Here is a 27,883-nt window from a genome sequence, read left to right as displayed (position 1 = left end):
CTCAAAAACAAAAAAAAATTTTTATATATATATATGTATGTATGTGTGTATATATGTAATTCTAACAATTACTCAATCCCAGCCATCTAACAAATCAGCTACGTTTATCTTTTCATATTCATTAAAATGACTTTTTAGCTATTAAATAGCAGGGACCATATTTTAGACTTGTTAAACAACCTACAATCTAAATATTGACCATCTGGCCAAATATTTTAAGCAAGGGCTTACTCAGGGCAGACAGGTATCTGATAATATACACATTCAACCACTTGGCACCTAACCAGTGTGGTAGGAATTCAGAGCTAGAGAAGTAATGAAGAAATGGGACCTCAGGCTTGCTGGGGGAAAGGATTTAGACACAGGCCTGGAAGAGCAGGGGAGGGCATTTATTCATTGGAGTGTGGGAAGAGCAGGGATTGAACAGATGTGAAGAAGCACACACAAGTTAGGTGGAGGTGGGGACTGAGAGATGAGCGTGACTGTACAAATCTACAGATTCATGCTGTTTGTTCTTATCCTGCCTATTCAGAGAGGAGTTGGGGTGGCATATAGTAAATGTCATCTATTAAATGTGTGGGTTCTTGTGCTGAGACATCAGCACCCCAATCAGTAACCATAAGTGGAAGGATGCCCCCCTTCTTTCCCTTGAGATAGATTACTTCTGATAGAGGAGACTGAGGTCCAGATACAGTCTTTTTTTTTTTTTTTTTTTGGAGACAAGAGTCTCGCTCTCTGCCCCAGGCTGGAGTGCAGTGGCGCAATCTCGGCTCACTGCAAGCTCCGCCTCCCGGGTTCACACCCTTCTCCTGCCTCAGCCTCCCGAGTAGCTGGGACTACAGGCGCCCGCCACTGTGCCCGGCTAATTTTTTGTATTTTTAATAGAGACGGGGTTTCACCGTGGTCTCGATCTCCTGACCTTGTGATCTGCCCGCCTCGGCCTCCCAAAGTGCTGGGATTACAGGCGTGAGCCACCGTGCCCGGCCCAGATACAGTCTTAAGATTCATTTTTTATTTTTCACAAATATAGGTTTCAGAGAGAACTGAAATTAGTAATATACTGTGTATTTTATTCATTTGGCCAGGTCATTAGGTTGCAGTTTGTTTTCTACCCTGGAGGAGCCCCATTCTCTAGCTGGAGAAACACAATGACAGGTGCAGTGATGGAGTCTCACCCAGAATACCAAGCCAAGCACAAAGGAGGACTAGCTAATCCAGCTCAGAGGTATCAGGATCTGGGAAGGCTTCACACAGGAGGTACATCTAAACAGAACCTTGAGGATTGAGTAGGCGTTGGTCAGGTGAGGAGAGGAGAGGAGGCGCTTCGGGAAATGGGAAAGCATATGCAAAGTCATATTTGCAAGAGAACATGGCATGATTGGAGTTTGGTCCTGCAGGAGTGTAGGCTCCCTAAAGGAAAGCCGAGGCCAGAGAGGCATACACAGGGATCAGATCTTGTTGTGTCTTGCAGACCATGTTAAAGAGTTTGGAGTTTGTCATGAAGCTTGTTCAGGTCTTAGCTCAGATGTCACTAACTTCCCATTGCCCTTAGAATAGAATTCAGCCCTCTTACCATGGCCACAAGGCCCTATGTGACCTGGCCCTGGACTGCCCATGTGGCCACGTCCATCTTGAGCCACTCCTCCGTCGCTTGCCCTTGCTGTAGCCAATAGGGAGTTGTCAAAAGATTGTAAGCAGTGTTATTTCATGTTCAGTCTGGCCACAGTACGGAGCATGGATTGAAGAGAGCAAGGCCAGCATCAGAAAGGCAAGAGATGATAAGAGGCTGGTCTTGAGCATGGAGGTGGGAATAGAGAGAAAAAGACAAATATGAAAAATTTAGAAGCAAATGCAGAAGGATTTAGTGGCCACCGAGGTTTGGCAGAGGAGGGACTTCTGTCAGTGAGTGGATGGTGTGTTCATACCCTGAGGTCTGGGATACAGGAGGAAGCTCAGTTTGGTGGGAAAGATGATTAGTTCATTTAGGAAATATGTTGACTTTGAGGTGTTTGTGGAATGTCCCAAGTGGAGATGTCTGGAGGGTTCTTGAATAGAGTCTCTGGAGCTCAGGGAGGTATGGGCCAAACATTGGTATAAATGGGAAAAGATAACTTGAATGTTCTGTTACTAGGTTGATTCCATCTCCAAAATATTTCTCGAAACAACCACCACTTTTCACTCCTCTGCTATCACCCAGGGGCAAGCTGCTATATCTTTTAACTAGCCTGCTTGCTTCTGCTTCATCCCATTCTTACGTAGCTGGTGGAGTGATCTTTTAAAAATGAGAAGGAGTCTTATAATTTTCCTACTTAAAACCAATCCTCACTAACTTCCCATTGCCCTTAGAATAGAATTCAGTCTTCTTACCATGACTACAGAGTCCTGTGTGACCTGGCCCCGGACTCCCTCTCTGTGTGGCTACACCCATTTTGAGACACTTCTCCATCACTTACTCATGCTGTAGCCATACTGTATGGCTTCTTCTAGGGCCTCAAACTTCTGTATTGTATGTCAACTTCTTTCTCTCTTTCAGGTCTTTGTGCATGCTACTCCCTTTGCATGAATTGTCATCTTTTCATTTTTTCAAAGGAGTCTTCTTTGACCTCCTGGGCTATATTAGTGCCATCCTGCATTTTTTCCTAGCACCTAACACAGTTTGTTAGTAGTTAATTTTGTGTTTGTCTACTATCTGTCACCCATACAAGCTCTGTGAGGGCAAAATCCATTCTGTGTTTTGTTTGCCATTGTACCCACAGTGCCTGACAGTCCTGAGCACATAGTCAGCACTCCATGAATATTTTTTAGATTTGTTGAATGAATGAGATTATAATCATTTTTATTTTTTATCTTGAAAAACTAAGAAATTTTACACTGTCACAGCACAAATAGAATGGTGACTCAAGTGATAGAACTTACAGAACTGATTTCATCTACTTTTACATTTTCAACTGTTATTAAATGCTCTGCCTCTGGAAGGTTGAGACATGGAAATTGCAAATTAAATCTTGAAGGAATTTTTCCTCCCTATTGGCTGTATTCATTATAGCGGCTCTGGTTGGCATGGATTGATCTGTTATCAGTCTAACAATGGTATGGCTGCTGAGTTTGAAATTCAGAAAACTGATACTTGTTCCCTTGAGTTGGGCGTTTGTGGCGGAGTTTAGTAGCAGCCTTCTCCTTCAGCCCTGATTTGGGAAGCATCCCAATACATGCTGTTTGCATTGCAGCTGTGGGAAAGTCCACGTTTGTGAAGTTACTCGCTAAAACTTACCCAGAATGGCACGTCGCTACAGAACCTGTAGCAACATGGCAGGATATCCAGGCTGCTGGCACCCAAAAAGTAAGTTTTTAGTTGTGGTGGGTAGTTGGCAGGCATGGGTGAATAATCTAATTGTCGTAATTTAATTTACTCTGCGTGGGTAAAGTAGCCCAGTTTGAGTATCCTTTTTAAAATAGCTTCATTCCAGAAAGCAGACCACATACACCAGAAAGGATATGACTTGTTTGAATATGTGTAGTTTTGATTTTTGTGGTTTTTATATGTCTATCTAAGTGACTGCCTCTGTTGTTTGTGGTTTCCCAAAGCATGTCCAACCATCATGGATGACTTTGAAGATGAATTTTGTCATTCCTACACTTAAGTATTTATATTATTACTGAAGCTAACCACTAGGATTAATAGCTAATTATAGTGATTTTAACTTTTTAAATAAAGTCTTAGAAATTGGAAGGGTTGTTAGAGAGGTTCCAGTCACACTTTGAGTCAATTGGAGAGGTAACAGCTAACATTTATGAGCACGTACTATGTGCCAGGCACTGTACTATGAGGTATAAGTACATTTCACTTATACCTCATGGCTTAGGCCGTGGTGTGAAGACTATGGCTTTGGCAGAGGCCGTAGGGTTGGTTTCCAGCCACATCAGTGTGAGTAAGGAAGGACCTGTTTGGACATGACCCTCAGAGGGAGCAGAAGCACCATGCCTCCTCAGGCACCATGAACTCCTCTTGCCGCCACCTGGAATATTCACTGAGTGGCACATTCCGGTTCTTAACTCTAATTGCTAAACAATTCTGCCTTTTAATGAGCCACATTGCACCCCTGTGACTCTGACTCATTGGTTCAAGTTCTACCCCCTAAGTCTTTAACTTTTCCCCGTAACAACCCTATATATAGTTGAAGGTGATGATTTTCCTGTTCCTTCTCCCCCTCAAGTCTCTTTCCTTTTTTTTTTTTTTTTTTTTTTTTGACAGTCTCATTCTGTCACCCAGGCTGGGGTGCAATGGTGTGATCTCAGCCCACTGTAACCTCCACCTCCTGGGTTCAAGCGATTCTCATGCCTCAGCTTCCTGAGAGCTGGGACTAATGGGTGCATGCCACCATGCTAGGATAATTTTTGTATCTTTAGTAGAGACAGGGTTTCGCCATGTTGGCCAGGCTGGTCTCAAACTCCTGGGCTCAAGCGATCCACCCACCTTGGCCCGCAAAGTGCTGAGATTATAGGCATGAGTTACCATGCCTGGTCAAGTCTTCTCTCTTTCAAGCCAAACACCTCCGATTTTCCTCCAGGCTATTCTTTACTCTGAAGTAACTTTACCTAAGTGATGAGTCCTAGTTTGTTCACTTTCCACTTTGAATTTACTAAGACTGCTACTTGGAGGTGAACAGGACATTCTGGATGTAGTCTAAGTGGGACCAGAGTATCATGGAACTTGTTCTGGGTGCCATTTTTTTGTATTCCAACCCAGAATTGTGTTAGCTTTTGTGGCTGGCATATCATGGCTATTGAGGATTTTTGCTTCTTAAGTTGTTTCTTTATACGTTTGTATGTGTGCCTGTGTGTGTATTTGTGAAATTAACTTTCCTATGCAGGAATAAATTATATCTTTTTCTGAGTATGCCACAGGTCACCTGTTGAGATTTCAAAATACAGTCATGGGCCACATAATGATGTTTCTGTCAATGTGTACAATGGTGGTCCTGTAAGATTATAACAACATATTTTTACTGTATCTTTTCTATGTTTAGATCAAAATACCATTGTATTATAATTGCCTGCAGTATTCAATACAGTAGCATGTGACACAGCTTTGTAGCCTAGGAGCAGTAGGGTATACCTTAAAGCCTAAGTGTGTGACAGGCTATCCCATCTAGGTTTGTGTGAGTACATTCTCTGATGGTCACACAGTGACAGAATTGTCCAATGACACATTTCTCAGAACATATTCCTGTTGTTAAGGGATACATGACTGCATGTCCACAATTGTTTGGTATTCCTCCCTTCAAGAAGTAGAGCGTTAATTCTTGCCTTGAACGTGGCTGGACTTTGTGATTTGTTTCCAGTAAATAGAAAGTAGCAAAAATAAGAAATACCTTTCCAGGGTAGGTCATAAGAGACAGGGTAGCTTCCATCTTGTTCTGGGGGAAGCCAGCTGCCGTGTCAGGAAGCAGCCTTTTCAAGGGGCCCACACGGAAGGAACTGAGGCCACCTGTGAACAGGTATGTGAGTCTTTTTAAAATTGTATCCTTCAGCCACAGTCCAGCCTTCAGGACAACTGTAGCCTCAGCCGACAGCTTGACTGAAACTTCATGAGAAACCCTGAGTCCCAGCCACCCAGCTAAGCTCCTTCCCAAATTCTCGCCTCATAGAAACTGAGATAATGAACGTTTTTGTTTAAGCCACTGAATTTGGCATAATTTGTTAGGCAGCAATAGATAACTAATCATCCTGTAATCCCATTATTCAGAGGTAAAATGGACATTTTTCTACAGAGAAAATGTATAGATTTACATGCACTTGCATAAATGTATAAAATATATATACATTTGCTTTTTGAAACAAAAATTGTGATTGCCACCTGTATGTCACTTAATAGACAAGATCTTCCTTTCACAGTGATGTAATTTTAATGGTTGTAGTGTACTGCATAATATGAATATTATTATTTAGTTATCCAGTCCTCTATTTTGAATAGTTTTCTAATTTCTTCCTATTATAAACAGTGTTGCAATGATGAGTATCATTGTAGCTTTACTGTTTGTTTTTTACCATGTTTTGTTTATCTTTTTATTCTTCAATGAATTGCCTGTCCAAACCCCTTGCCTTGTTTTTTTCTATTGAAATCTTCATCTTTGTGTAATGGCTTCATAAAAACTCATTGTATGTTAAGTATATTAATTCTCATATATTTGTTTGTCATTTTTCTTTTTTTTTTTTTTTTTTTTGAGATGGGGTCTTGCCCTGTGTCCCAGGCTGGAGTGTGGTGGTGTGATCTCTGCTCACTGCAACCTCCACCTCCCAAGTACAAGCAGTTCTCCCTGCCTCAGCCTCCTGAGTAGCTGCGATTACAGGTGCCTGCCACCACACCCAACTAATTATTGTATATTTAGTAGAAATGGGGTTTCACCATGTTGGCCAGGCTGGTCTCGAACTCCTGACCTCAGGTGATCCGCCTGACTCGGCCTCCCAAAGTGCTGAGATTACAGACGTGAGCCACTGTGTCCGGCCATGTCATTTTTCTTTTATCTTAGTATATAATATATTTTTACAATGTTATACATTTCAGTTTTTATGTAGTCTAACCTGTCCTTTTTTCCTCATAGTTAGCACCTTTGATGTTAAGATTGTAGCCCAAGAGTATGAAAATATCTTTATTTCTTTTTGTTGCTTTTGTGGTTTTATGTTTTATGTGACGTTACAAGTTATAGGACTTTAATTTTTTCACAAATGGTTATCTACTTATCCAGTAGTATTCTTGTTTATTCTTGAGCAGAACATATATTTTGTTTTTATTGTGACTGAGATCTTTTTTCCATGTCATCTTCTGAAACTGGTTATTGCTGTTTTAATGGAAAACAGTTGATCGTTATATTTATCTTATATGATCTAATTTCTCATATTATTATTTTTTTATTTGGAGTTTTAGAAAATAATAGTTGTCTCTAAAATAGTAATCATTTGGAAGAGTTTTCTGATATCTGTACCACATTTCTATTTTCTTGTTCTCTTTCATTGGGTAGAACTTCTAGAGCCATATAAACTAATAGCAGTGAGGGTAGTTTCCTTATCTTGTTCTGTCATTAATGAAACTGCCTCTAATATATCAGTGTTAAGTTTGGTGTTTATTATTCATTTCAATAGACCATGTGGTAGACATACCCTTCTATTACTAGAATAGTAACTGTTTTTATCATGATGAAATGTTGAATTTCCATCAGCAACCTCTAGCATCTAGTGAGATAAACATGGGGTTTTTCTTTTTTTTTTTTTTTTTTTTTTTTTTTTTGAGATGGAGTCTCGCTCTGTTACCCAGGCTGGAGTGCAGTGGCCAGATCTCAGCTCACTGCAAGCTCCGCCTCCCAGGTTCCCACCATTCTCCTTCCTCAGCCTCCCAAGTAGCTGGGACTACAGGCACCCGCCACCTCGCCCAGCTAGTTTTTTTGCATTTTTTAGTAGAGACGGGGTTTCACTGTGTTAGCCAGGATGGTCTCGATCTCCTGACCTCATGATCCGCCCGTCTCGGCCTCCCAAAGTGCTGGGATTACAGGCTTGAGCCACCGTGCCCGGCCAAGGTTTTTCTTTTTTAATCTCTTAGTATTAGTCATAGATTTAATAATGGTACCATCCTCACATTTCTAGAATGAACTTTTTTTTTTGTCATGATGTACTATTCCATTAATTTGGTAATGTGTTGTTTGGAATTTTGCATGTATATTTATTTATACAGTTGGTTGGTATTATTATTTGTGTGTATGGTGATTTTTGTTTGTTTTGTCTTTTGGGTTCTTTTTAGGCAGGGTCTCCCTCTGTCACCCAGGCTGGAGTGCAGTGGCATGATCATAGCTCACTGCAGCCTTGAAGTCCTGGACTCAGGTATCTTCCTACCTCAGTCTCTTGAGTAGTTGGGACTATAGGTGCATACCACTGTCCCCGTCTACTTAAAAAAAATTTTTTTTTGTAGAGATAGGGTCTCACTTTGCTGCCCAGGCTGGTCTCGAACTCCTGGGGACTCAAGCAATCTTTCCACCTCAGATTCCCAAGGTGTTGGGACCACAGGTGTGAGCTGTGATGCCTGGCCCATGTGTAGTTTGTGACAGGTTTTACCATCAATGTTATGAAAATAAATGGAGAAATTTTTCTTCTTTTATAGCATGGGAATGATCTATTCCTTGAAGGTATGATAGAAATCATCCTTAAGATTATATGGATTCAGTGCTGTTTGAGGGGAATCATTATTGGACAACTGTTTTCTGCCTCAGTTATTCATGGGGTTTTTTGTTTTTTTGGGTTTTTTTTAGATGGAGTTTTCGCTCCTGTTGCCCAGGCTGGAGTGCAATGGTGCGATCTCGGCTCATTGCAACCTCCACCTCCCGGGTTCAGGCGATTCTCCTGCCTCAGCCTCCCAAGTAGCTGGGATTACAGGCATTCGCCACCATGCCCGGCTAATTTTGTATTTTTAGTAGTGACAGGCTTTCACCATGTTGGCCAGACTGATCTCGAACCCCTGACCTCAGGCGATTTGCCTGCTTTGGCCTCCCAAAGTGCTGGGATTACAGGCATGAGCCACCATGTCTGGCCCCTAGGGAGAATTTCTTAAGCTGATACTCTTTTCTCTTTTTTTAAAGAGTCTTACTTTGTCACCCAGGCTGGAATGCAGTGGCCCTATTATAGCTCACTGCACCATCGCTTCTCAGCCTTTTGGCTAAGATCAAGTGTATAGCTCACTGCAGCATTGAACTCCTGGGCTCAAGCAAATCCTTCCACCTCAGCCTGCAGAATAGCTGGGACTACGGGCATGCACCACTATGCCCAGGTAATTAAAAAATTTTTTTTGTACAGACAGTCTCGCTATGTTGCCCAAGTTGGTCTTGAACTCTTGGCCTCAAGCGGTCCTCCTGCCTTGGCCCCCCAAAGTGCTGGGATTACAGGTGTGAGCCCCCATACCTAGCCCTTAAAGTGATACTCTGTAAGGATCTTCTAATTCACTAATTAGGTTTACTGCATTATATAGTCTGCTAGTTACCATCTTCATTATCTTCATTGGGTGTTTTACTTTGGCAATTGCATTTTTCAACTCTAAGAAAGTTCTTTTCTTATTCCTCCTTTTTTATGACAGCCTATTCTTGTTTTATCAGCAAGGCAGTATCTTTTGTTTTCTCCTGTTTCTACATACAGTGTGTGAATTGTGCTGCAGGCCCATGGCTGCTCCCTACCATCTCTAGTGATACCACAGAGACTCTAGGAGACTCAAATTTGTCCTCCTACTTCTACCCCAACTCTTAGTCAGGAGCCATGTGTGAGGCTAGTATGTGTGGGCTTGTGGGGTCAGAAGGAGGGAAATCCCAAAAATACTTCCAAGTTAAATGTTTTTCTGGTCCACTCTGCTCTATATGTGTTGCTCTTGCTGAAGCCTTTCAAAGGGCTAGGACCCTTCTTCAGAATCTAAGAGTGCTTTTTAGCCAAATTGGACTACTTACTGTTGTTTAATCTTTTTTCTCCTCCTGTACTGTTGTCTCTACCTGAAGTGCAGTCTTTTTAATCTCCATTTCCATCTGTGAGAATTCTACTCATCAGTTACTTCCCAGCTTAATGCCACTTTCTTTCAGAAACTCCCTGAGATTCCTTCCACCATCAGTAATCATCCCTTCATCACATGTTCTGCCTTACATTCCAGCTTTGTATATCCTCATCACCCTCTTCCTTTTTGCATTGTGAGCTCTTTGAGTTCAAGAACTGTCTTGGGCCGGGCGCGGTGGCTCAAGCCTGTAACCCCAGCACTTTGGGAGGCCGAGACGGGCGGATCACGAGGTCAGGAGATCGAGACCATCCTGGCTAACATGGTGAAACCCCGTCTCTAAAAAAATACAAAAAAAAAAAAAACTAGCCGGGCGAGGTGGCGGGCGCCTGTAGTCCCAGCTACTCGGGAGGCTGAGGCAGGAGAATGGCGTGAACCCGGGAGGCGGAGCTTGCAGTGAGCTGAGATCTGGCCACTGCACTCCAGCCTGGGCGACAGAGCAAGACTCCATCTCCAAAAAAAAAAAAAAAAAAAAGAACTGTCTTGTTCACCTTTAGATGGAGGGTGTTGGAATGACGAGGTTAGAGGAAGCCAGGTTTGAATCCCTTCAACATTTATTCACCATGAAACCTTGCACAAGTAAGTTACTTCACCTCTGAGTGGATTTTCCCCTCTGGAAAAGGGGCATTACAGCAGTACCTACCTCATGAAGCCGTTTTGAAGATTAAATGAGATAACATACCACAGTAAAGGTTAAAATAAATGTTAATTCCTTTTCTCTACCCTTACGGTACCCTGTCCATGTAGCGTGTCATCCACACAGGCCTTCAGTTAATGGCGATTGAATGAAAAATACAGCTCCAAAGTGCTTTTGTACAAAACTCACTTTTGCATTGTTGAGTCAATGGCAGATCCAGAAAAGAATCTGGGGTCGGGCATGGTGGCTCATGCCTGTAATTCCAGCACTTTGGGAGGGCAAAACGGGTGGATCACCTGAGGTCAGGAGTTTGAGACCAGCCTGGCCAACATGGTGAAACCCCGTCTCTACTAAAACTACAAAAATTAGCTTGTCATGGTGGCGGGCGCTTGTGATCCCAGCCACTCAGGAGGCTGAGGTAGGAGAATCACTTGAACTCGGCTGGGATGGGGACGGGGGCGGAGATTGCAGTGAGCCGGGAGGTTGCAGCGAGCTGGGAGGTTGCAGTGAGCTGAGATTGCGCCACTGCACTGCAGCCTGGGTGGCAGAGCGAGACTCTGTCTCAAAAAAAAAAAAAAAGAATCCGGGGCTGCTGAACATCCCACACTTGTGCCCACTTGCACATGCTGAGCAAGTGAAATGTTTTAATTATGTTTCATAAAGTCTCTAGAATTAAGTAGGGTTTTGTTTTTATTTGTTTTAACAAACAAATTGTAGTCCTTTTATGAAAGATACAGAATTCTATTTGGTGGTTGATTGGTTGGATTTTCAAATAAGCAGTTGCTTTCTGGTTTGCCTTGACATTTTATAAACAAATAGCTACAGATGGAACTCAAAAGAGAGGCAACATAGTGTTATAGTGGAAAGATTTGATTCAAAGTTAAATTTTAGATGGTTGTTGACTGTTAACTCCTCCCTAGACAGACTTCACAAATCCCCCAATCAGTGATCGTGTTAATTCTGTATATGGTTCTTCCTCTGCTTTTGCTCTATTGAAGTGGCATGTCATCTCCCTTTAGAGAGTCTTGTTTAATAGGTAGGAAAATCTCATCCCTGATTATGAAATTTTGACTAAACTGGGGATCTGATTCTACCTTTTTGGTGGAAGAAAAGTTTTATAATTCCTTGTTTCGTTGATTATTAAACCTGTTTGGGGAGGTAGGGGTGTATGTGGAGGGGTGTACTCCATGGAGTAAATACGCTTTCTAGGAAATTCTCTTTTTTTTTTCATCTCCCTCTAGGCCTGCACTGCCCAAAGTCTTGGAAACTTGCTGGATATGATGTACCGGGAGCCAGCACGATGGTCCTACACATTCCAGACATTTTCCTTTTTGAGCCGCCTGAAAGTACAGCTGGAGCCCTTCCCTGAGAAACTCTTACAGGCCAGGAAGCCAGTACAGATCTTTGAGAGGTCTGTGTACAGTGACAGGTAAAATGCCAAGCCCTCCACTAGTCACAAGCCCCATGCTCAGTGCTGCCTGTGTGATCTTGCACAGATCCTGCACTGCTCTGGTCACTGATAATTATACTTTGAAAAATTGTCTTCTTTTTTAAAGACAACACTATACAGATTTGTCCAGAATTGTACTTGTACCAAATTGTCATCTATGTCAAGAAAGGAAATTGTGTTTTTCATCAACTGAATGCTTTGAATTTCTTACATTGCTACTGATTATCTTATGTTTCCTTCTTTTCTGGCATGGAGCGAGCTGGTAGCCACCTATTGTAACCATCACATGCTAAAAGGCACAGAATAGACACTGAAGTAGCAGTGTATATGCTAAGAAATCAAATGATTCAGTGGTTGGTTATCCCCTTTAAAAAAAAGCAGACAAAATTAAAATTTGTGTTCCTAAAAATGATATAAGAGATATTTTCAGCCTTTTTTTTATTCTTCAAGAAAGGATGCTTAGGCAGAAATAGCACATTTTGTGAAACTGGCTTCTGTCTCAGATTTAGCCCTTTTTGACCCCTTCTGCTGTGAGAGGGCTTCTTGCTGGCCAGAGTCTAGTGGACATCAGTGCCTGTGTCAGATCAGGGATGGGCATCATCCTGACCACCTGAGGGAGTGAGATGTGAAGTCACTTTTAATGCAGGCTAGCAGCAGCCTGGGAAGTGAGCCCATCTGCTCCACAAGAGCTAGGCCGTGCAGGCTCCAGAATGCCTGGCTCTGCCGCAGAGACCAGGCTGTGACTTGAGGTTAAGCCGCCTAGAGACAAAGTCAGGATGGCTTGATCTGGACACTGCTGGGGTTTTTCTTATCTGAAGCCTATGAATGACCAGTGTCAGTGTGAAATGGTGCTTTCAAGCAAAATGATCTTTCTTAAGGCTCTTTGAATTACCAAAATGGAAAGTGGTACATTTTCATTGTCACTGCTGAAGACGCTCAGTTGGTTACTCTTTTAATTCCGAATTAGACAAACTAGTTCTATTTCTTAGTGCTTCCAGAAAGCCTCCTAGAAGAAAAAAATAAGGGTACTTTTGTAAACGACAAGTGATTTTTCTGACTTTACCCTAAAATCTTGGAAGATATATAAAACAAACTCTATAGGCTATCCATTCCTTCTTTACGTACCCCGAGAGAGCCTACTTTTTATAAAAGCTAAATATGTGAATTACATATGGCTGGGCTATAGGTTTTACTTCTTTTTCAGCTGTTGGGTATGCCACGTGCCTGTTTTCCTCTCTTTTCTCCCAAGCCATGCCTCTCGGACTCAGAAGTTGAATTACATATAACCACATGGGTTGCTTGGAAACATAGTCTTTATTTCTAGTCCCTTCATGAAGTAGGCATGTGAGACCCTCAGAGGAAAATAGAGAAGTAGAAACACTTTGTTAATTAGAAATGCATTAAGAAGCTACATGGATCTTAACCTTTGCTTGTAAAGGAAGAGGTAAGAATTGATTACACTGTGGGCATACAACATTCCAGGTGCTATCTTCACTGAGGGCATTTTTGAGACAGAAAGGAAAACTAATTACAAGTTCCAATCCTGAGGGTAATTTAGACTTTCTTCACTCGCACAGATTTATTGGATGCCTCCCGTGTTGAAGCACCAAGGCTGGCCCTGGGGCTGCAACAGTGAATAAGGCAGACCCAGTCCCTGCCTAACAGAGACTGAACACATGCTCACGTGTGTGGTATTTGTTCCAAAGGAGGAACACAGGTTATCTGGGAGAGTTGATTATAGGGAGGAGGAAATCTTAGTCTTTTCTGTTTGAGTTAAAGGAAACATTAGCATATGATTTTGGAGCAGAGACCCTGACTCCTAGATCCTTATGCCCTGTTCTGTCCTACAGCCCCTGCATTCAGTCTGCAGTACTTCCCTCCCACTCAGCACCACACCCTTCTACCCCTCACCCCATCACCACCAAGAGCTTTGAAGAAATAAAGGAAGTGCTCTTTCTCAAGAAAGCCAAGAACCCCTTTCATAGGGCTTATTAGCAAATCTTTAATTTCTCTTTTTAGGATCCTTTTTGTTTTGTTTTAAGACAGAGTCTCGTTCTGTCACCCAGGCTGGAATGCAGTGGTATAATCTCAGCTCACTACAACCTCCGCTTCCTGGGTTCAAGCAATTCTCGTGCCTCAGTCTCCTGAGTAGCTGGGATTACAGGGACACGCCATCATGACTGGCTAATTTTTGTGTTTTTAGTAGAGACGGGGTTTCACCATGTTGGCCAGGCTGGTCTCAAACTCCTGGCCTCAGGTGATCCGCCCGCCTCAGCCTCCAAAAGTGCTGGGATTACAGGTGCGAGCCACAGTGCATGGCCACTTTATAGGATCTTAATTTCATCTTCTAGTTATCTGTGGAGAACTCAAAAATATTTTGAGTTTAAAATGTTACCCTTTTCTTTGTTCTCATCAACTAGACTATGGCTAAACCATTCCAGACTGGGAAAGTTTACTTTTGGATTTTCTAAGTTAGCTTCTTCATAGCCTAACAAAAAGCAGTTATAATAATAACTAAGATATCTAGAATACCATGTGCCAGTCACTATTCTAAGCACTTTATGAGGATTATTACAAGACATCATCATAACGGGCTGAGAGGATTTAGGTGACTTGCCTGAGGTTACATAGCTAGTGAATGTTTCAGCCAGGATCAGACCCTGGAATGTTATTCTGAGGTATTCCCTTAATGGTGACACTCACAGCCTTGCAGTCTGCACTTTCCTGAGCCATCATATACAAGGGTTCTGAATTTTATTTTCTCCGAGGTGGCCAGTTGCTGAAGTGGCCATTTGCTGAGCATTACCTTGAAAACTGGAGTACCTTGTTTAGGATGCAAATTGTGTTTTGTATTAAAATGCCTGAGGTTTGAAAGCAGAATTGATCCCTGGTTTGTCTGAAGCCATGGTTTGTATTTAGCTCTGATTTCCTGTTTACCAGATGCTCTTTTGGTTGTAGAAATAAGCAGGGGGCAAAGCTGGTTTGATTATTAGCTTTAGCTTTCTTTTACCTGAACTAGAAACTCAGCAGCAGAGGAAGCAAGCAAGCAAGAGCTCATATGCACTTTGCAGGAGAGTCTGCTTTCTTGGTAATACTGAAATTAGTGGGAAATGCATTTTCTGCTCCATAGAGGACACCACATAAAAACTGTTTGTTCTGCATGTCTCAGCTAGACAAAAGGATGGCTCAGTACCCTGGAGAGTCAGAAGTCCTCAGTCCTTGTATGAAATTGAGTGGGTGGATTTACACTGGATTCACTTGTTTATTTGTTTTGGGCCTTGCTATAATAATAATAAGGAAATCTCAAAAGTTCAAGTTTACATATATTTGCTGTATGTTCTGACTGATTTCTAGCAGAGAAAATTGTTAGGGACCAATGATACTATCTTCTGTCCCTTTTCTTCCAGTGAATCAATCCATCTGGAAAGGTGCGATTTCAGCCTCCGAAGTCTAGATCCTATTTCCCATCTTAGTTATTGAGCAGGGAGGGAGATATGGGTTAAGAATTCAGATTTCTTAAGGATTGATGAGGAGCTCGAAAGGTTAAGTGGTTTGAACAGACATGGAACAAGTTGGTTATTGATTTTTCTGCTTCTCTCTCTCTCTCTGGTGCCTTTCATTCCATTTCCCATTCTCCTCCCCTCCCCATTCCCATCCCACTTCCAACCAGGTATATCTTTGCAAAGAATCTTTTTGAAAATGGTTCCCTCAGTGACATCGAGTGGCATATCTATCAGGACTGGCATTCTTTTCTCCTGTGGGAGTTTGCCAGCCGGCTCACATTACATGGCTTCATCTACCTCCAGGCTTCTCCCCAGGTAACACCGAACCTAAAACCTTAGACTTTAGGGCCATATGAAACCTAAGAAGTAACATTCTCCAAGCCCCTGATTTTCTGGTTGGAGAAATTAGAGCGTAGACATTACCTGCAGCACGGAGAGCAGTGGGGGACACCCTCCTGTCCCAGCGTTGAGCACCCTGTTCCCCGCTGGCTTCGTGTAGCAGAGTGCTAAAGCCATTGACTGTGCATAAAAGGATCGCTGTTGATGTAGCAACAACAGAGCAAATCGAGCATCATCTTTATCACTTAGGGTTTGCAGGTGGGACGCTCTGACCTGTAGCCACTTGCCTCAGCTCCTCCTTCACTCTGACTGGGTCATCAGAGTGTGTAGTCTTGATAGTTTCCTGAGTAAGATGTGAGGAGGAAGAGGAGGAGAGTTTTCTCACCTCATCATGATACTGCCCTAATTTATGGCCCTTTTTTGAACCCTGATGCCATTGGGAAGGCAAGATGGACTATAGTAGTTCCATTCTGTGACTCTCAGGCTGGTGCCATCCTGCATGCAGTAGGATGATGTCATGGCAGGAGCACCAGAGTCTCTGGAGGCTGAAGTGAGCTGTGGCTTCTGGTGACTGGAGTGACCTTGGGCAGCCCCTGGAGACCATTCCACTGGAGAGATCCTTGCCTGTAAAATCCACTGGCTCGATCTAGATGATCTCTAAGGGCTCTTCTGGAGTGGGATTCTGAGTCAAGGTGAGAGGTTTTTTTTTTTTTCAGAGATATATCGCTCTCAGCTTTTGAGACATACATCCAATATATAGTCAAATGCCAGATAGACCACATACTGTTAGAAGGAAGGAAAGCTGTCTCCAAGCTAGAGGCTGTGCTTTTTAGAGATGGAACTGAGACTTGTGGGCAGAAAGGAGCCTGAGAACAGACTGAGCAGAACCAGAGGATGAGTGGGAGAGCTCCCATCACAGAGCCTCACCCCAGCCAACGAGGAGAGGACTGGAAAGAAGGGTCTTGCCTTAAGGTGGCAACCAGGAAAAAAGAGGCCCTTGAATGTGACTGGGACCAGATATTGGGGATCTTTGTGTTGAGAGTTTTTGGACATTTTGAGGCAAAAGCTAGATCATAGGAGGGAATAAGAGATTCTACAGAAATAAGGGTTAAAGTTTAAAATGAAACTGGGCTGGGTGCAGTGGCTCACGCTTACCATCCCAGTATGTTGGGAGGCTGGTATGGGAGGATCACTTAAGACCAGGAGTTCAAGACCAGCCTAGGCAATATAGTGTGAGTCCATCTCTACAAAAAAGTTTAAAAATTAGCCGAGTGTGGTTATGTGTGCCTGTGGTTTTAGCTATTGGGGAGGTGAGACAGGAGGGTCACCTAAGTCCAGGAGCTCGAGGCTACAGTGAGCTGTGATCGTGCCACTATGCTCCAGCCCAGGTGACAGAGTAAGAACTTGTTTCTAAAATAAAATAAAACTGAACTAAAGATTCAGTGAGGCCAGAGGGCTAATAACCTTCCATGGAAAGAAGCACACTAAAGTTAGATGCATTGATTGCAAGTTGACCAGGTGGGTCATGTTTATGTGACTTCTTTCAGTAGTCTTCATTGCCTGAGAACCGGAGTAGAAGAAGGGGATTATACTTTAGGGGTAGAGATTAGTGTCAGCGATTATGGGGAAACGAGTCCCCTCTCAGAGAGAGGGCAGTTTGAAGTGTCAAAGTGTAGGGTTCACGTTGAGAGAGAAGTCCTGAGCCCCAGGAAGGTTTGTGGCCTGGGCCAAAGAGGAGTGAGAGTGCTGTGAGGTTGGACTGAGTCAAGATCCTGGTTGGAATTTGAAGAGGTGACAGGTTTCCTATGGGAGTCTTGGGATGGCTGGACTGAAAGAAGCAGGAGGTTGAGGAGCTGAGCATTAGGAGAAGTGAGAATGCTGACTTAACCTTTTCCAAGAGAACAGAACTTCAGCACAATCAGCTCAGTGCCTTGAAGCCAGCACTGGGGAGGAGTGAGAGAGGAAGTGGAGTGACTCATTCCTGGGAGTAAAATGGGGCTACTTGGGCCAGCTGAAGAGGCTCTTGTTTCTGGGGAGTGGAAGTTGGACCCAGCAGGGAGAACAAGAAAGTCTTAATTGCTTTTCTTCTTTGTGCACTCTGAATGACCTTGTAATAGAATGCCTGAAACTGGTTAATTTATAAAGAGGCTTATTTTGGCTCACAGTTATGGAGACTGGGAAGTCCAAATTGCGCAGCCTTAACTTCCAGTGAGGACCTCCTGCTACCTCATCACGTGATGAGGTGGAAGGGAACAGGCATGTGCAAAAGGGGCAAGACGGGAGGAGCAGCCTTGCTTTATAACATCCTGCTCTTATGGCAGCTGGTCCAGTCCCACAAGAGTGAGAACTCACTCTGGCGAGAATTAACCCAGTCCCAAGAGAGTGGCATTAATCTGTCTTAACAACCTAATCACCTCTTAAAGGCCCCACCTGTCAACACTACCACACTAAGGACCAAATTTCCAACACATGAATTCTGGGGGATACACTCAAACCATAGCAAATGGTGATGATGATGATGATGATGATGATCGCGCCTGTAATCCCAGCACTTTGTAATGATGATGATGATGCTCATCATCATCATCGTCGTCGTCACTTGGGGGCAGATCTGCCTTTTTGGAGAGGCTAATTGAAATATTTCAGCTGGAGTAGAATGAGAAGAGTTGAAGAATTATTGCAACTTAATGGCAGAAAAGAAAAATAACTTATCCATTTCGAGATTAGATGGGGATTTTAATGCTGTTTTGATGGCATTAGTTCTAGAGATGCAGGAATGCCTATATTTCTTCCCTGAAGTCACACTTGACCTCTTCTGTGAAGTTCAGAGGTAACTGTGCCCAAGGGAAGAACAGAATACAAGTTGACATGTCACTATGTAAAAAACTGTGCAGGTGCCCAATCTTCTAGTTCAGAGCCCTAGTAAATACTGAGTTTCGAGCATGTCAAATGGACTTCGTAGGTCCTTCTGCTCCTTTCTACCTATTCTTCCCTATCTTCTTTTTTTCTGAGATGGAGTCTTGCTCTGTCGCCCAGGCTGGAGTGCAGTGGCACGATCTCGGCTCACTGCAAGCTCCCCTTCCTGGGTTCACGCCATTCTCCTGCCTCAGCCTCCCAAGTAGCTAGGACTACAGGCGCCCGCCACCACGCCCAACTAATTTTGTGTATTTGTAGTAGAGACGGGGTTTCACCGTGTTAGCCAGGATGGTCTCAATCTCCTGACCTCGTAATCCATCCGCCTCGGCCTCCCAAAGTACTGGGATTACAGGCGTGAGCCACCGCGCCCGGCCCCCTAACTTCTTAAAAGCAAGCAAGCTAGGCCAGACCGGACCAGGCAGGTGCAGTGGCTCACGCCTGCAATGCCAGCACTCTGGGAGACCAGGGTGTGAGGACTGCTTGAGCCCAGGAGTTTAAGACCCACCTGAGTAACATAGTGAGAGCCCCCTGCCCTCTACGAAAAATTTAAAAATTAGCCAAGCATGGTGGTGTGTCTGTATTCCCAGCTACTCAGCAGGCTGAGGTGGGATATTACTTGAGCCTGGGAGATTGAGGCTGCAGTGAGTCATGATTGCACCACTGCATTTCAGCCTAGGCCACAAAGCAAGACCTTGTCCCAAATAAATAAATAAAACTTTAAAAAAAAAAAAAAAAAAAGCAAGTCAGGCTGGGTACGGTGACTCATTCATGCCTGTAATCCCAGCACTTTTGGGAGGCTGAGATGGGAGGATTGCTTGAGGCCAGGAGCTCAAGAGCAGCATGGTCAACATAGGGAGACCCCACCTCTAAAAATTAAAAAAAAAAAAAAGCAAGCTAACAATTTTAAAACTCAGAAGAGAAATGGCCAGGCCTCAGTGTTCCTACCCAGCCCCATGGAATCAAGGAGAGAGTGCAGCTGATCAGTGTACATCAAAAAGCCAGGCCCTGCCTGGGACCGGCACAGCATGGGGATAGCATGCAGGAGGTGCATGGGGACAAATGGCACCTGGGTTTGGGCTTGAGAGGCATAGTGAAAAGACCCACTAGCAGTCACTTTCCATTTCCTGTCTCTGACTCCAAGCAATCAGAACAGCAGTTCTTCTTCCTGGGTGGGGCAGGTTAAGAAGACCAGTACAGGGTCTCTCCTCTGCCACTTGTAGCTACACTCTCTTTCCTGTGCACATGCAGGTGTGTCTTCCTCATGAGGACTGAGATGAAGAGGGGCCAGATTAAAGCACTGTTTGCACGGGATTTTTAAAAATAGAATTTGTTATAACCGTATCAGTAAAGCAAGAGTGTTATGCTAAATGCTCATAGTAGGAGTTTGCTTTGACTTCTTTTTTTTTTCCCCCTCAATACTGCCACCAGTTAAGACTTAGACTTCTAAGGGAAATCCATTTGCTCTGTTAAGGAAATTAATAGTAAATAGAGATAAGTTAGCCTATTTTAATAGATCAATGTTAGTGTCAGTGTTTGTCTGCAAGCAGTGAATGAATAATTAGCTTTCCTAAAAAGAATTGTTCTGCCTTTCTATGTGTACTTGGAAGCATAAAGCCACATTTAAAAATAAAATTGTTTTCATGAATCAGACATTTTTTTTCTCAGAAAGGAAAATTAGATAGCTTTGCTATGCTTAGAAATCCTATAGCTACCTTTCCGGTGGGAATATAAATTGGTTAACCGGGCTGGGCGCGGTGGCTCAAGCCTGTAATCCCAGCACTTTGGGAGGCCGAGACGGGCGGATCACAAGGTCAGGAGATCGAGACCATCCTGGCTAACCCAGTGAAACCCCGTCTCTACAAAAAATACAAAAAACTAGCCCGGCGAAGTGGCGAGCGCCTGTAGTCCCAGCTACTCAGGAGGCTGAGGCAGGAGAATGGCGTAAACCCGGGAGGCGGAGCTTTCAGTGAGCTGAGATCCAGACACTGCACTCCAGCCTGGGCGACAGAGCAAGACTCCGTCTCAAAAATAAATAAATAAATTGGTTAACCTCTAAGGAGGCAGTCTGGCAGTATATAATTGCAAATGCATATACCTTTTGATCATTAATGAAATTTGTTTCTATAATTTTATTTCCTTAGAGAAAAGGTAAGAGAGAAACAGCAAAGACTCCCAAGTCTTTGGGATTATTGTGTACTACATTTGGAAATTAAGTTTTCATTTCTTAAGTTATTGAAAGAGGGAAGTCCTGGCCCGGGCACAGTGGCTCACGCCTGTAATCCCAGCACTTTGGGAGGCCAAGGCAGGCAGATCACGAGGTCAAGAGATGGAGACCATCCTGGCCAACATGGTGAAACCTCATCTCTACTAAAAATACAAAAAATTAGTTGGGTGTGGTGGCGCCCACCTGTAGTCCCAGCTACTCAAGAGGCTGAGGCAAGAGAATCGCTTGAACCTAGGAGGCGGAGGTTGCAATAAGCTGAGATCGCGCCACTGCACTCAGCCTGGCAACAGAACGAGACTCTGTCTCAAAAAAATAAAATAAGAGGGAAGTTCTAAATCAGTGGGTTAATCCATCTATTCTTCCAGGACAGATGATATTGAATAATGAAATGTTTGTCAAGCAGAGAGAAGCCCGAAAATAATTCAGTCAAAACAAACACTTGGAGCAAAAATTTTGAGATGTAAAAGAACCTGGCCTGTTCCCCAGGAAAGAGGTCAAATCTGGCTAAAGCAGTGAGTCCAGGGGAAGAGCTAAGGCAGTTGAGAAGTAGGAGGGGTAGCTCTGTGTGACAGGTAAGGAAGATGTCATTTTCTGAGCCAGTGTGCATCAAACTTCACTACCAGATGAATGCAAAATAGAATTATGCACACTCTGCAGAGCAGTGGGGGAGGAGAGTTAGTCTCAAGCCTCACTTGTTTTTCTACTTCTTTGTTTTATCTTTGACCTGTGCAGATTTTACATTCTATTCCTGAGTGAATGTTTGGTATGATATGAAAGCTATTGCAAATGAACTAACATTTTATAAATGCAGTGCTACTCATACATACTGCTTTGAACCCTGGGACTATGGCTGTAGGTGGTAAAGAGCCTGTGAAGTATTTTCAGCAAGGAAAGTCATGTCATTATATTGCTGTGCTACCGAAGGGTGGAGTGAAGGGTACAAACTGGAAGAAAGGAACAGCTTTTGCCAGGAGCTCAATACGACTTACCTTAGTTACCTGTGGATGGGTAGACAGTGAGGAAATAGAAGCCCACAAAGATTGCACTGCTGGTACCTGATGAAGGCAGGAATTTACTCCTGGACTTTCTGACCTTAAGGCCTGTACTCTGTCCATATACTTTCCTGCCTCTGGGAGGCAAAATCAGAAGGCTTCTGCCTTAATCCAGGTGAGAGGTAATGAGGACCCGACAAGGGCAGAGGTGAGAAGACAGGCAAGGAGAGAACCATCTAGTGAGATGAAAGAGAATTGAGTGACTTTCCAGATATAGTAGGGAGAAGGAAGAACAAGGAAAATTCCAGGTCCATGGCTTGGATGACTGGATGGATGATGTTTGCCATTAACCAATTTAGGATACTCCAGAGGAAGGGCAGGTTTAAGATGGAGATGGGAAAAGAATGGTGTAGATCCTCTGATTGCATAAGAAAACAAGACAGCAGAAGTAAAGGTATGGCTTGTAATGTCCAAGATAGACATTATGGATGGGCCTCAGAGCCCCCTAAGACTGCATTGTAGCAGCCAAAACAGCAAATGAGCTCATCAGGGCCTGGGGACTGTCTTTCAGGTTTGTTTGAAGAGACTGTACCGGAGGGCCAGGGAGGAAGAGAAAGGAATTGAGCTGGCCTATCTAGAGCAGCTGCATGGCCAACACGAAGCCTGGCTTCTTCACAAGACCACGAAGTAAGTGGAGAAAAGAATGTATCAGACAGACCTGGCTCCCAACAGCCAGTTATTAAAAACAAGTTCAGCATGCAGCCCCCTATAGGAAGGTTCAGAATATACTGGAAATGGTTGGAAATGTCAAGCATTTTCCAACTCAGAAGTTTAATATTGCTGGATGCCGTGGCTTACGCCTGTAATCCCAGCACTTTGGGAGACTGAGGCGGTGGATCACCTGAGGTCAGGAGTTCAAGACCAGCCTGGCCAACATGGTGAAACCCCATCTCTACTAAAAATACAAAAATTAGCCAGGTGTGGTGTTGGGTGCCTGTAATCCCAGCTACTCGGGAGGCTGAGGCAGGAGAATTGCTTGAACCTGGGAGGCAGAGGTTGCAGTGAGCCGAGATCGCACCACTGCACTCCAGCCTCGGCGACAGAGTGAGACGCCCAGAAGAAGTTTAATATTGAGTGTAATCTTTACATTCCAAGGGCCTTTTTATTAGATTCTATTTCTCCAGCTTTTTCTTTGTTTCTTAACATTTCCCTAGATTGAACATTGTGATCGATGGTGATAGTTGGCTCAGCATGAAGGGCTGAAAATGTTAGAGAAATTGTCAGTATTACTAAGTTGACATTCCTAGTTTCTGCCTGTCCTCCCTTTGGCTTGGTTTGTTGTCCACTTAAAATGTTTGGTGCTCTGACCGTTAGTATCACTCTCAAGAATGAAGAGAAACCTCAACCTTTCTGTTTCCAGCCAACTTTATTGAATTTGTTTTTTTAAATGCAGTTTACACGCAGTTTCATTGAAAAGTCATGTTGAATTTAGATCTGTTCTCTGAGTAAGAAAGACTTGGCAAGTATGTGAAACTTGACTCAAATTACTTTTCTTTTTTTCTGTCCCCCAAACGTTCACGCTTCTTATAGGCTCCACTTTGAGGCTCTGATGAACATTCCAGTGCTGGTGTTGGATGTCAATGATGATTTTTCTGAGGAAGTAACCAAACAAGAAGACCTCATGAGAGAGGTGGGAAGGACTTTAACTTCTGCTTTCTAGTGGCTTCCTTTGTTGTACTTTTATCTTTCTGGCTTTTGCTTCAAAGTTCAATATCATGGGTCTTGTGCTTTGCATCTCACGTTGCATTTCACACTCCAAGGCCTATGGGATCTTGTGCAAATTACAAATATATCCCTATTCTCTAAAGTATGCTGGACTAATAATTGTTAAATAATTGATTTGTAACATGTGCTTGCCAGCTGACTTTCCTCTCTAAGGCATCCTAAAACTAGGGAAACAAGACTACTGGATTCTATTCCCAGCTCTGCCCCTTGATGCTATACGACCCTGGGCTTCTCACATTTCTTCTCCATGCCTATTTTCCTTTCCTCACAAAAACCTCATGGGCTTGACTGCATATGCATTGGGGGTGGACTATTGAAAATTCTGGGCCGGGTGCGGTGGCTCAAGCCTGTAATCTCAGCACTTTGGGAGGCCGAGATGGGCGGATCACGAGGTCAGGAGATCGAGACCATCCTGGCTAACCCGGTGAAACCCCGTCTCTACTAAAAATACAAGAAAATTAGCCGGGTGAGGTGGCGGGCGCCTGTAGTCCCAGCTACTTGGGAGGCTGAGGCAGGAGAATGGCGTGAAACCGGCGGGGCGGAGCTTGCAGTGAGCCGAGATCGCGCGCCACTGCACTCCAGCCTGGGGCACAGCAAGACTCCGTCTCAAAAAAAAAAAAAAAAAAAAAGAAAATTCTGTTAAAAATGTGAAATTAAACTTTTGATTTTCTCCTTCCCACAGGTAAACACCTTTATAAAGAATCTGTAACTGATACCATGATGTTCAGGCTGTGATCTGGGCTCCCTGACTTTCTGAAGCTAGAAAAATGTTGTGTCTCTCAACCACCTTTCCATTCCCAGCCCCTCTCATCCCTGGAGCACTCTGCTGCTCAAGGGCTGGTTTGTTAATTATTGTTAGACTTTACCATTGTTTTCTTTTGTATCTGAAGCATTTTGAAAATAAAGTTTAAGTTTTGCTTGTTTTTCTAATTCAGTTGCTCATTTATTTCAGCATGTGTTTCTTGGTGCTTGCTCTGAATTCACCTCTAGACTAGTGTATTAGTCCATTTTCACAGTGCTATAAAGATAACTACCTGAGGCTGGGTAATTTCTAAAGGAAAGAGGTTTAATTGATTCACAGTTTCACATGGTGGGGGAGGCCTCAGGAAACTTACAATCATGGCAGAGGGGAAACAAGCACATCTTACGTGGTGGCAGGTGAATGAGCGAGTGCAAAAAGAGCAGGGAAAACTGCCTTATAAAACCATTAGATGTCATGAGAACTCACTGTCATGAGAACAGCATGGGGGAGACTGCCCCGGTGATACAGTCACCTCCCACCGGGTCTCTCCCTTGACACCTGGGGATTACAATTCAAGATGAGATTTGGTTGGGGACACAAAGCCTAACCATATCAACTAGCAATTTTCAAATTGCTCCCAGAACTCTCCCCCAAGCCCTACCTGCCATGCATGAAGAAGGGAAAAGTGGCTCAAGAGTGGGTGGGATCTTAAATGTGAGCCCTAAGAGCAGGAAATGGAGCTTGAACTCTAGGAAGTTTCCTTATCTCTTACCATCTGCCACTCTTGATATGGGGGACAGGTGTGGGGAACTTAATCCCTTGTCCTAGAGCTAAAGAACCTGGCTAAAAGAAAGGGAGAAAACAGCAAGAACCCAAAAGTTAAGCATCTGACATTTAAGATTGGCCAGCCCGGCACTCTAGCTTTGTCTAAATACCTTACCCACTGAGTTTCACATAACGTTAATGGAGTGGATCTCTCCGTGCAGGAAAAAAAAAGAAAAGAATTTTTTGTTGTGCTCTTTAACCTTCAAATAGAATTTATTGTTAAGGGAAGAAAAAGACATGGCTCTATAGGATTCAAGTGCTCCATTGCCAGAAGCCTGCAGGTCCGTGATTCACAGGAGCGGACCTCCTGCACTGAACCCTTGACAGTTCTGCAGGTGCACAGGAAGATGAATGATCTGGGGACGTAAGAGTGTCCCAGAAGACAGAAAGCTGTGTTTCTGACCTTTATGCCTAGGGGAAATTAATGTGAGATTGGTTTCTAACAAATACGTAGGCCAGGCAAGGTGCCTCACGGCTGTAATCCCAACACTTTGGGAGACCAAGGTGGGTGGATCACCTGAGGTCAGGAGTTCAAGACCAGCCTGGCAAACATGGCGAAACCCCGTCTCTACCAAAAATACAAAAATTATCCGGGCATGGTGGTGCATGTCTGTAATCCCAGCTACTTGAGAGGCTGAGGCAGGAGAATCACTTGAACCCAGGAGGTGGATGTTGCATTGGGCCAAGATCACACCACTGCACTCCAGTCTGGGTGACAAGAACGAAACTACATCTCAAAAAAAAAAAAAAAAATTGTGTTTTAATATAGAAGTATGACAATTTCCTTATCCTACTTATTTAAAACATTTTAATAGCTTTATTGATATGTAATTCACATACCATACAATTCACTCATTTAAACTGTACAATTCAGGCCACACACAGTGGCTCACACCAGTAATCCCAGAGATTTGGGAAGCCAAAGTAAGAATTGCTTGAGGTCAGGAGTTCGAGACCAGCGCGGGTAACATAATGAGAGACCAGCTCTCCAAAAAAGTAAATATTTAAAAAATAAGCCAGGTGTGGTGGAGTAAGCCTATAGTCCTAGCTACTTGGGAGGCTGAGGTGGGAGGATCACGTGAACCCAGGAGTTGGAGGCTGCAGTGAGCTATGATCCTGCCACTGCACTTGTAGGTGACAGAGCAAGACCCTATCTCTGAAAAATAAAGTGTACAGGCCAGGCGTGGTGGCTCACGCCTGTAATCCCAGCACTTTGGGAGGCCAAGGCAGGTGGATCAGCTGAGGTCAGGAGTTTGAGACCAGCCTGGCCGATATGGTGAAACCCTATCTCTACTAAAAATACAAAAAATTAGCTGTGTGTGGTGGTGCATGCCTGTAATCCCAGCTACTCAGGAGGCAAAGCAGAAGGATCGCTTGAACCCGGGAGGCAGAGGTTGCAGTGAGCCAAGATCGCACCACTGCACTCCAGCCTGGGCAACAAGAGCAAAACTCCATCTCAAAAAAAAATAATAAAAATAAAAAAGTATATAATTCAATGGTTTTTTAGTATAATAGTCACAGGGCTGTATGACCAATACCACAATTCCAGAACATTTTCATCACCCCAAAAAGAAAGCCCATACCCCATCTCCCCCAAGTTCCCCTGCCTCCAACTCCCAGCCCTAGGCAACAACTAGTCTACTTCTGTCTCTATAGATTTGCCTATTCTGCAATTTCATAAGAATAGAATCATAATATATTGTGTTCTGTAACTTCTTTTTTTAACTGAGCATAATGTTTTTAAGGTTCTTCCAAGTGGTAGCACGTACTTCATTCCTTTTTTTTACCCCTCACAGTCTCACTGTGTTGCCCAGGCTGGAGTGCAGTGGTGGCAATCACAGCTCACTGCGGCCTCGAACTCCTGGGCTCAAGCCATCCTCCTACTTCAGCCTCCTGAGTAGTTGAGACTACAGGTGCACATCACCACGCCCACTAATTATTTTATTTTTAGTAGAGACTGTCTCACTATGTTGCCCAGGCTGGTCTCCAACTTCTGGTGTCAAGTGATTCTCCCGCTTTGGCCTTCCAAAGCACTGGGATTACAGGTGTAAGCCACCACACTCTTCACCTAGTTTTAAAGTCTGAAAGTCTACAAATTCAGCATCTCTACTGATAAACATTGCCTTTTAGAAACTAAACGTTGGCTGCGCACAGTGGCTCAAGCCTGTAATCCAAGCACTTAGGGAGGCTGAGGCGGGCGGATCACTTGAGGCCAAGAATTCGAGACCAGCCTGGCCAACAAGGTAAAACCCCATCTCTACTAAAAATCAGAAATCAGCTGAGCATGGTGGTGCAGGCCTATAGTCTCAGCTACTCGGGAGCCTGAGGCAGGAGAATCACTTGAACTGTGAGGCAGAGGGTGCAGTGAGCCGAGATTGCACCACTGCACTCTAGCCTGGGTGACACAGCGAGACTGTCTCAAAAAAAAAAAAAAAAGTAAATGTCTTCTAGGATAGTGCGGGCCATCAACAGTCTAACCTAGGTGATATAATTTGTTATTTTCCAAATTTGTAGCTAAGATCATCTGTAGAGAGTAAACATTAATGAACAGCAGTAATTTTGAAACTTAAATTGCGGGGGAGGGGCAAGTAGGTCTGGGTGGAGCCTGTAAGTATGCGGATTAGGACCGCAGGAAGGCAGGCTGAAACCTTGGGCGCCTTGGGTTTTTAAAGGGAATGCTAGAGAGTGGAGGTCGCACTAAAATGGTCCCTACTCTACACTGTCAGGCCAGTCTGGATGGCTGTTATTCTTGGTTTAGGCCGACTCCCAGCATCAAAAAATTTGGATTAACACATAAAAAATAGCTGCATTTCTTTCTGGTTTACGATGTGGTAAAACCTGCTGTTCTGGAACCTGAATATTACCTTGATGGGTTTATAACAAGGATCAAGGTTGT

The 27,883-nt window shown here is 43.7% G+C and overlaps 1 protein-coding gene across 12 annotated transcripts in view; it reads left to right on the top strand.

The window, feature by feature from the left end:
- Positions 1 to 24,350, top strand: part of DGUOK (deoxyguanosine kinase) — a 35,874-nt gene extending 11,524 nt beyond the window's left edge. For 2 of the 12 annotated variants that reach the window (XM_077959400.1, XM_028832372.2), the window contains exons 2-6: positions 11,453 to 11,640; positions 15,332 to 15,479; positions 22,207 to 22,322; positions 23,226 to 23,325; positions 24,103 to 24,350. In XM_077959400.1, the coding sequence (XP_077815526.1) occupies positions 11,489 to 11,640; positions 15,332 to 15,479; positions 22,207 to 22,322; positions 23,226 to 23,325; positions 24,103 to 24,129 (543 nt within the window). In that variant the 5' untranslated portion in view covers positions 11,453 to 11,488 and the 3' untranslated portion in view covers positions 24,130 to 24,350. Of the gene's footprint in view, positions 1 to 3,227; positions 3,341 to 4,224; positions 4,660 to 7,792; positions 7,873 to 10,747; positions 11,641 to 15,331; positions 15,480 to 22,206; positions 22,323 to 23,225; positions 23,326 to 24,102 lie in introns of those variants that run through there. The other 10 variants (XM_077959397.1, XM_077959398.1, XM_001107072.5 and 7 more) reach the window with 10 other exon arrangements.
- Positions 24,351 to 27,883: the final 3,533 nt, after the last annotated feature.

This window comes from Macaca mulatta, chromosome 13, assembly GCF_049350105.2.
Source record: "Macaca mulatta isolate MMU2019108-1 chromosome 13, T2T-MMU8v2.0, whole genome shotgun sequence".
In the NCBI taxonomy this organism is placed as follows: domain Eukaryota; kingdom Metazoa; phylum Chordata; class Mammalia; order Primates; family Cercopithecidae; genus Macaca; species Macaca mulatta.
The sequence above is the reverse complement of the archived record's forward strand: the minus strand, read 5'-3'. Positions and strand labels throughout refer to the sequence as shown.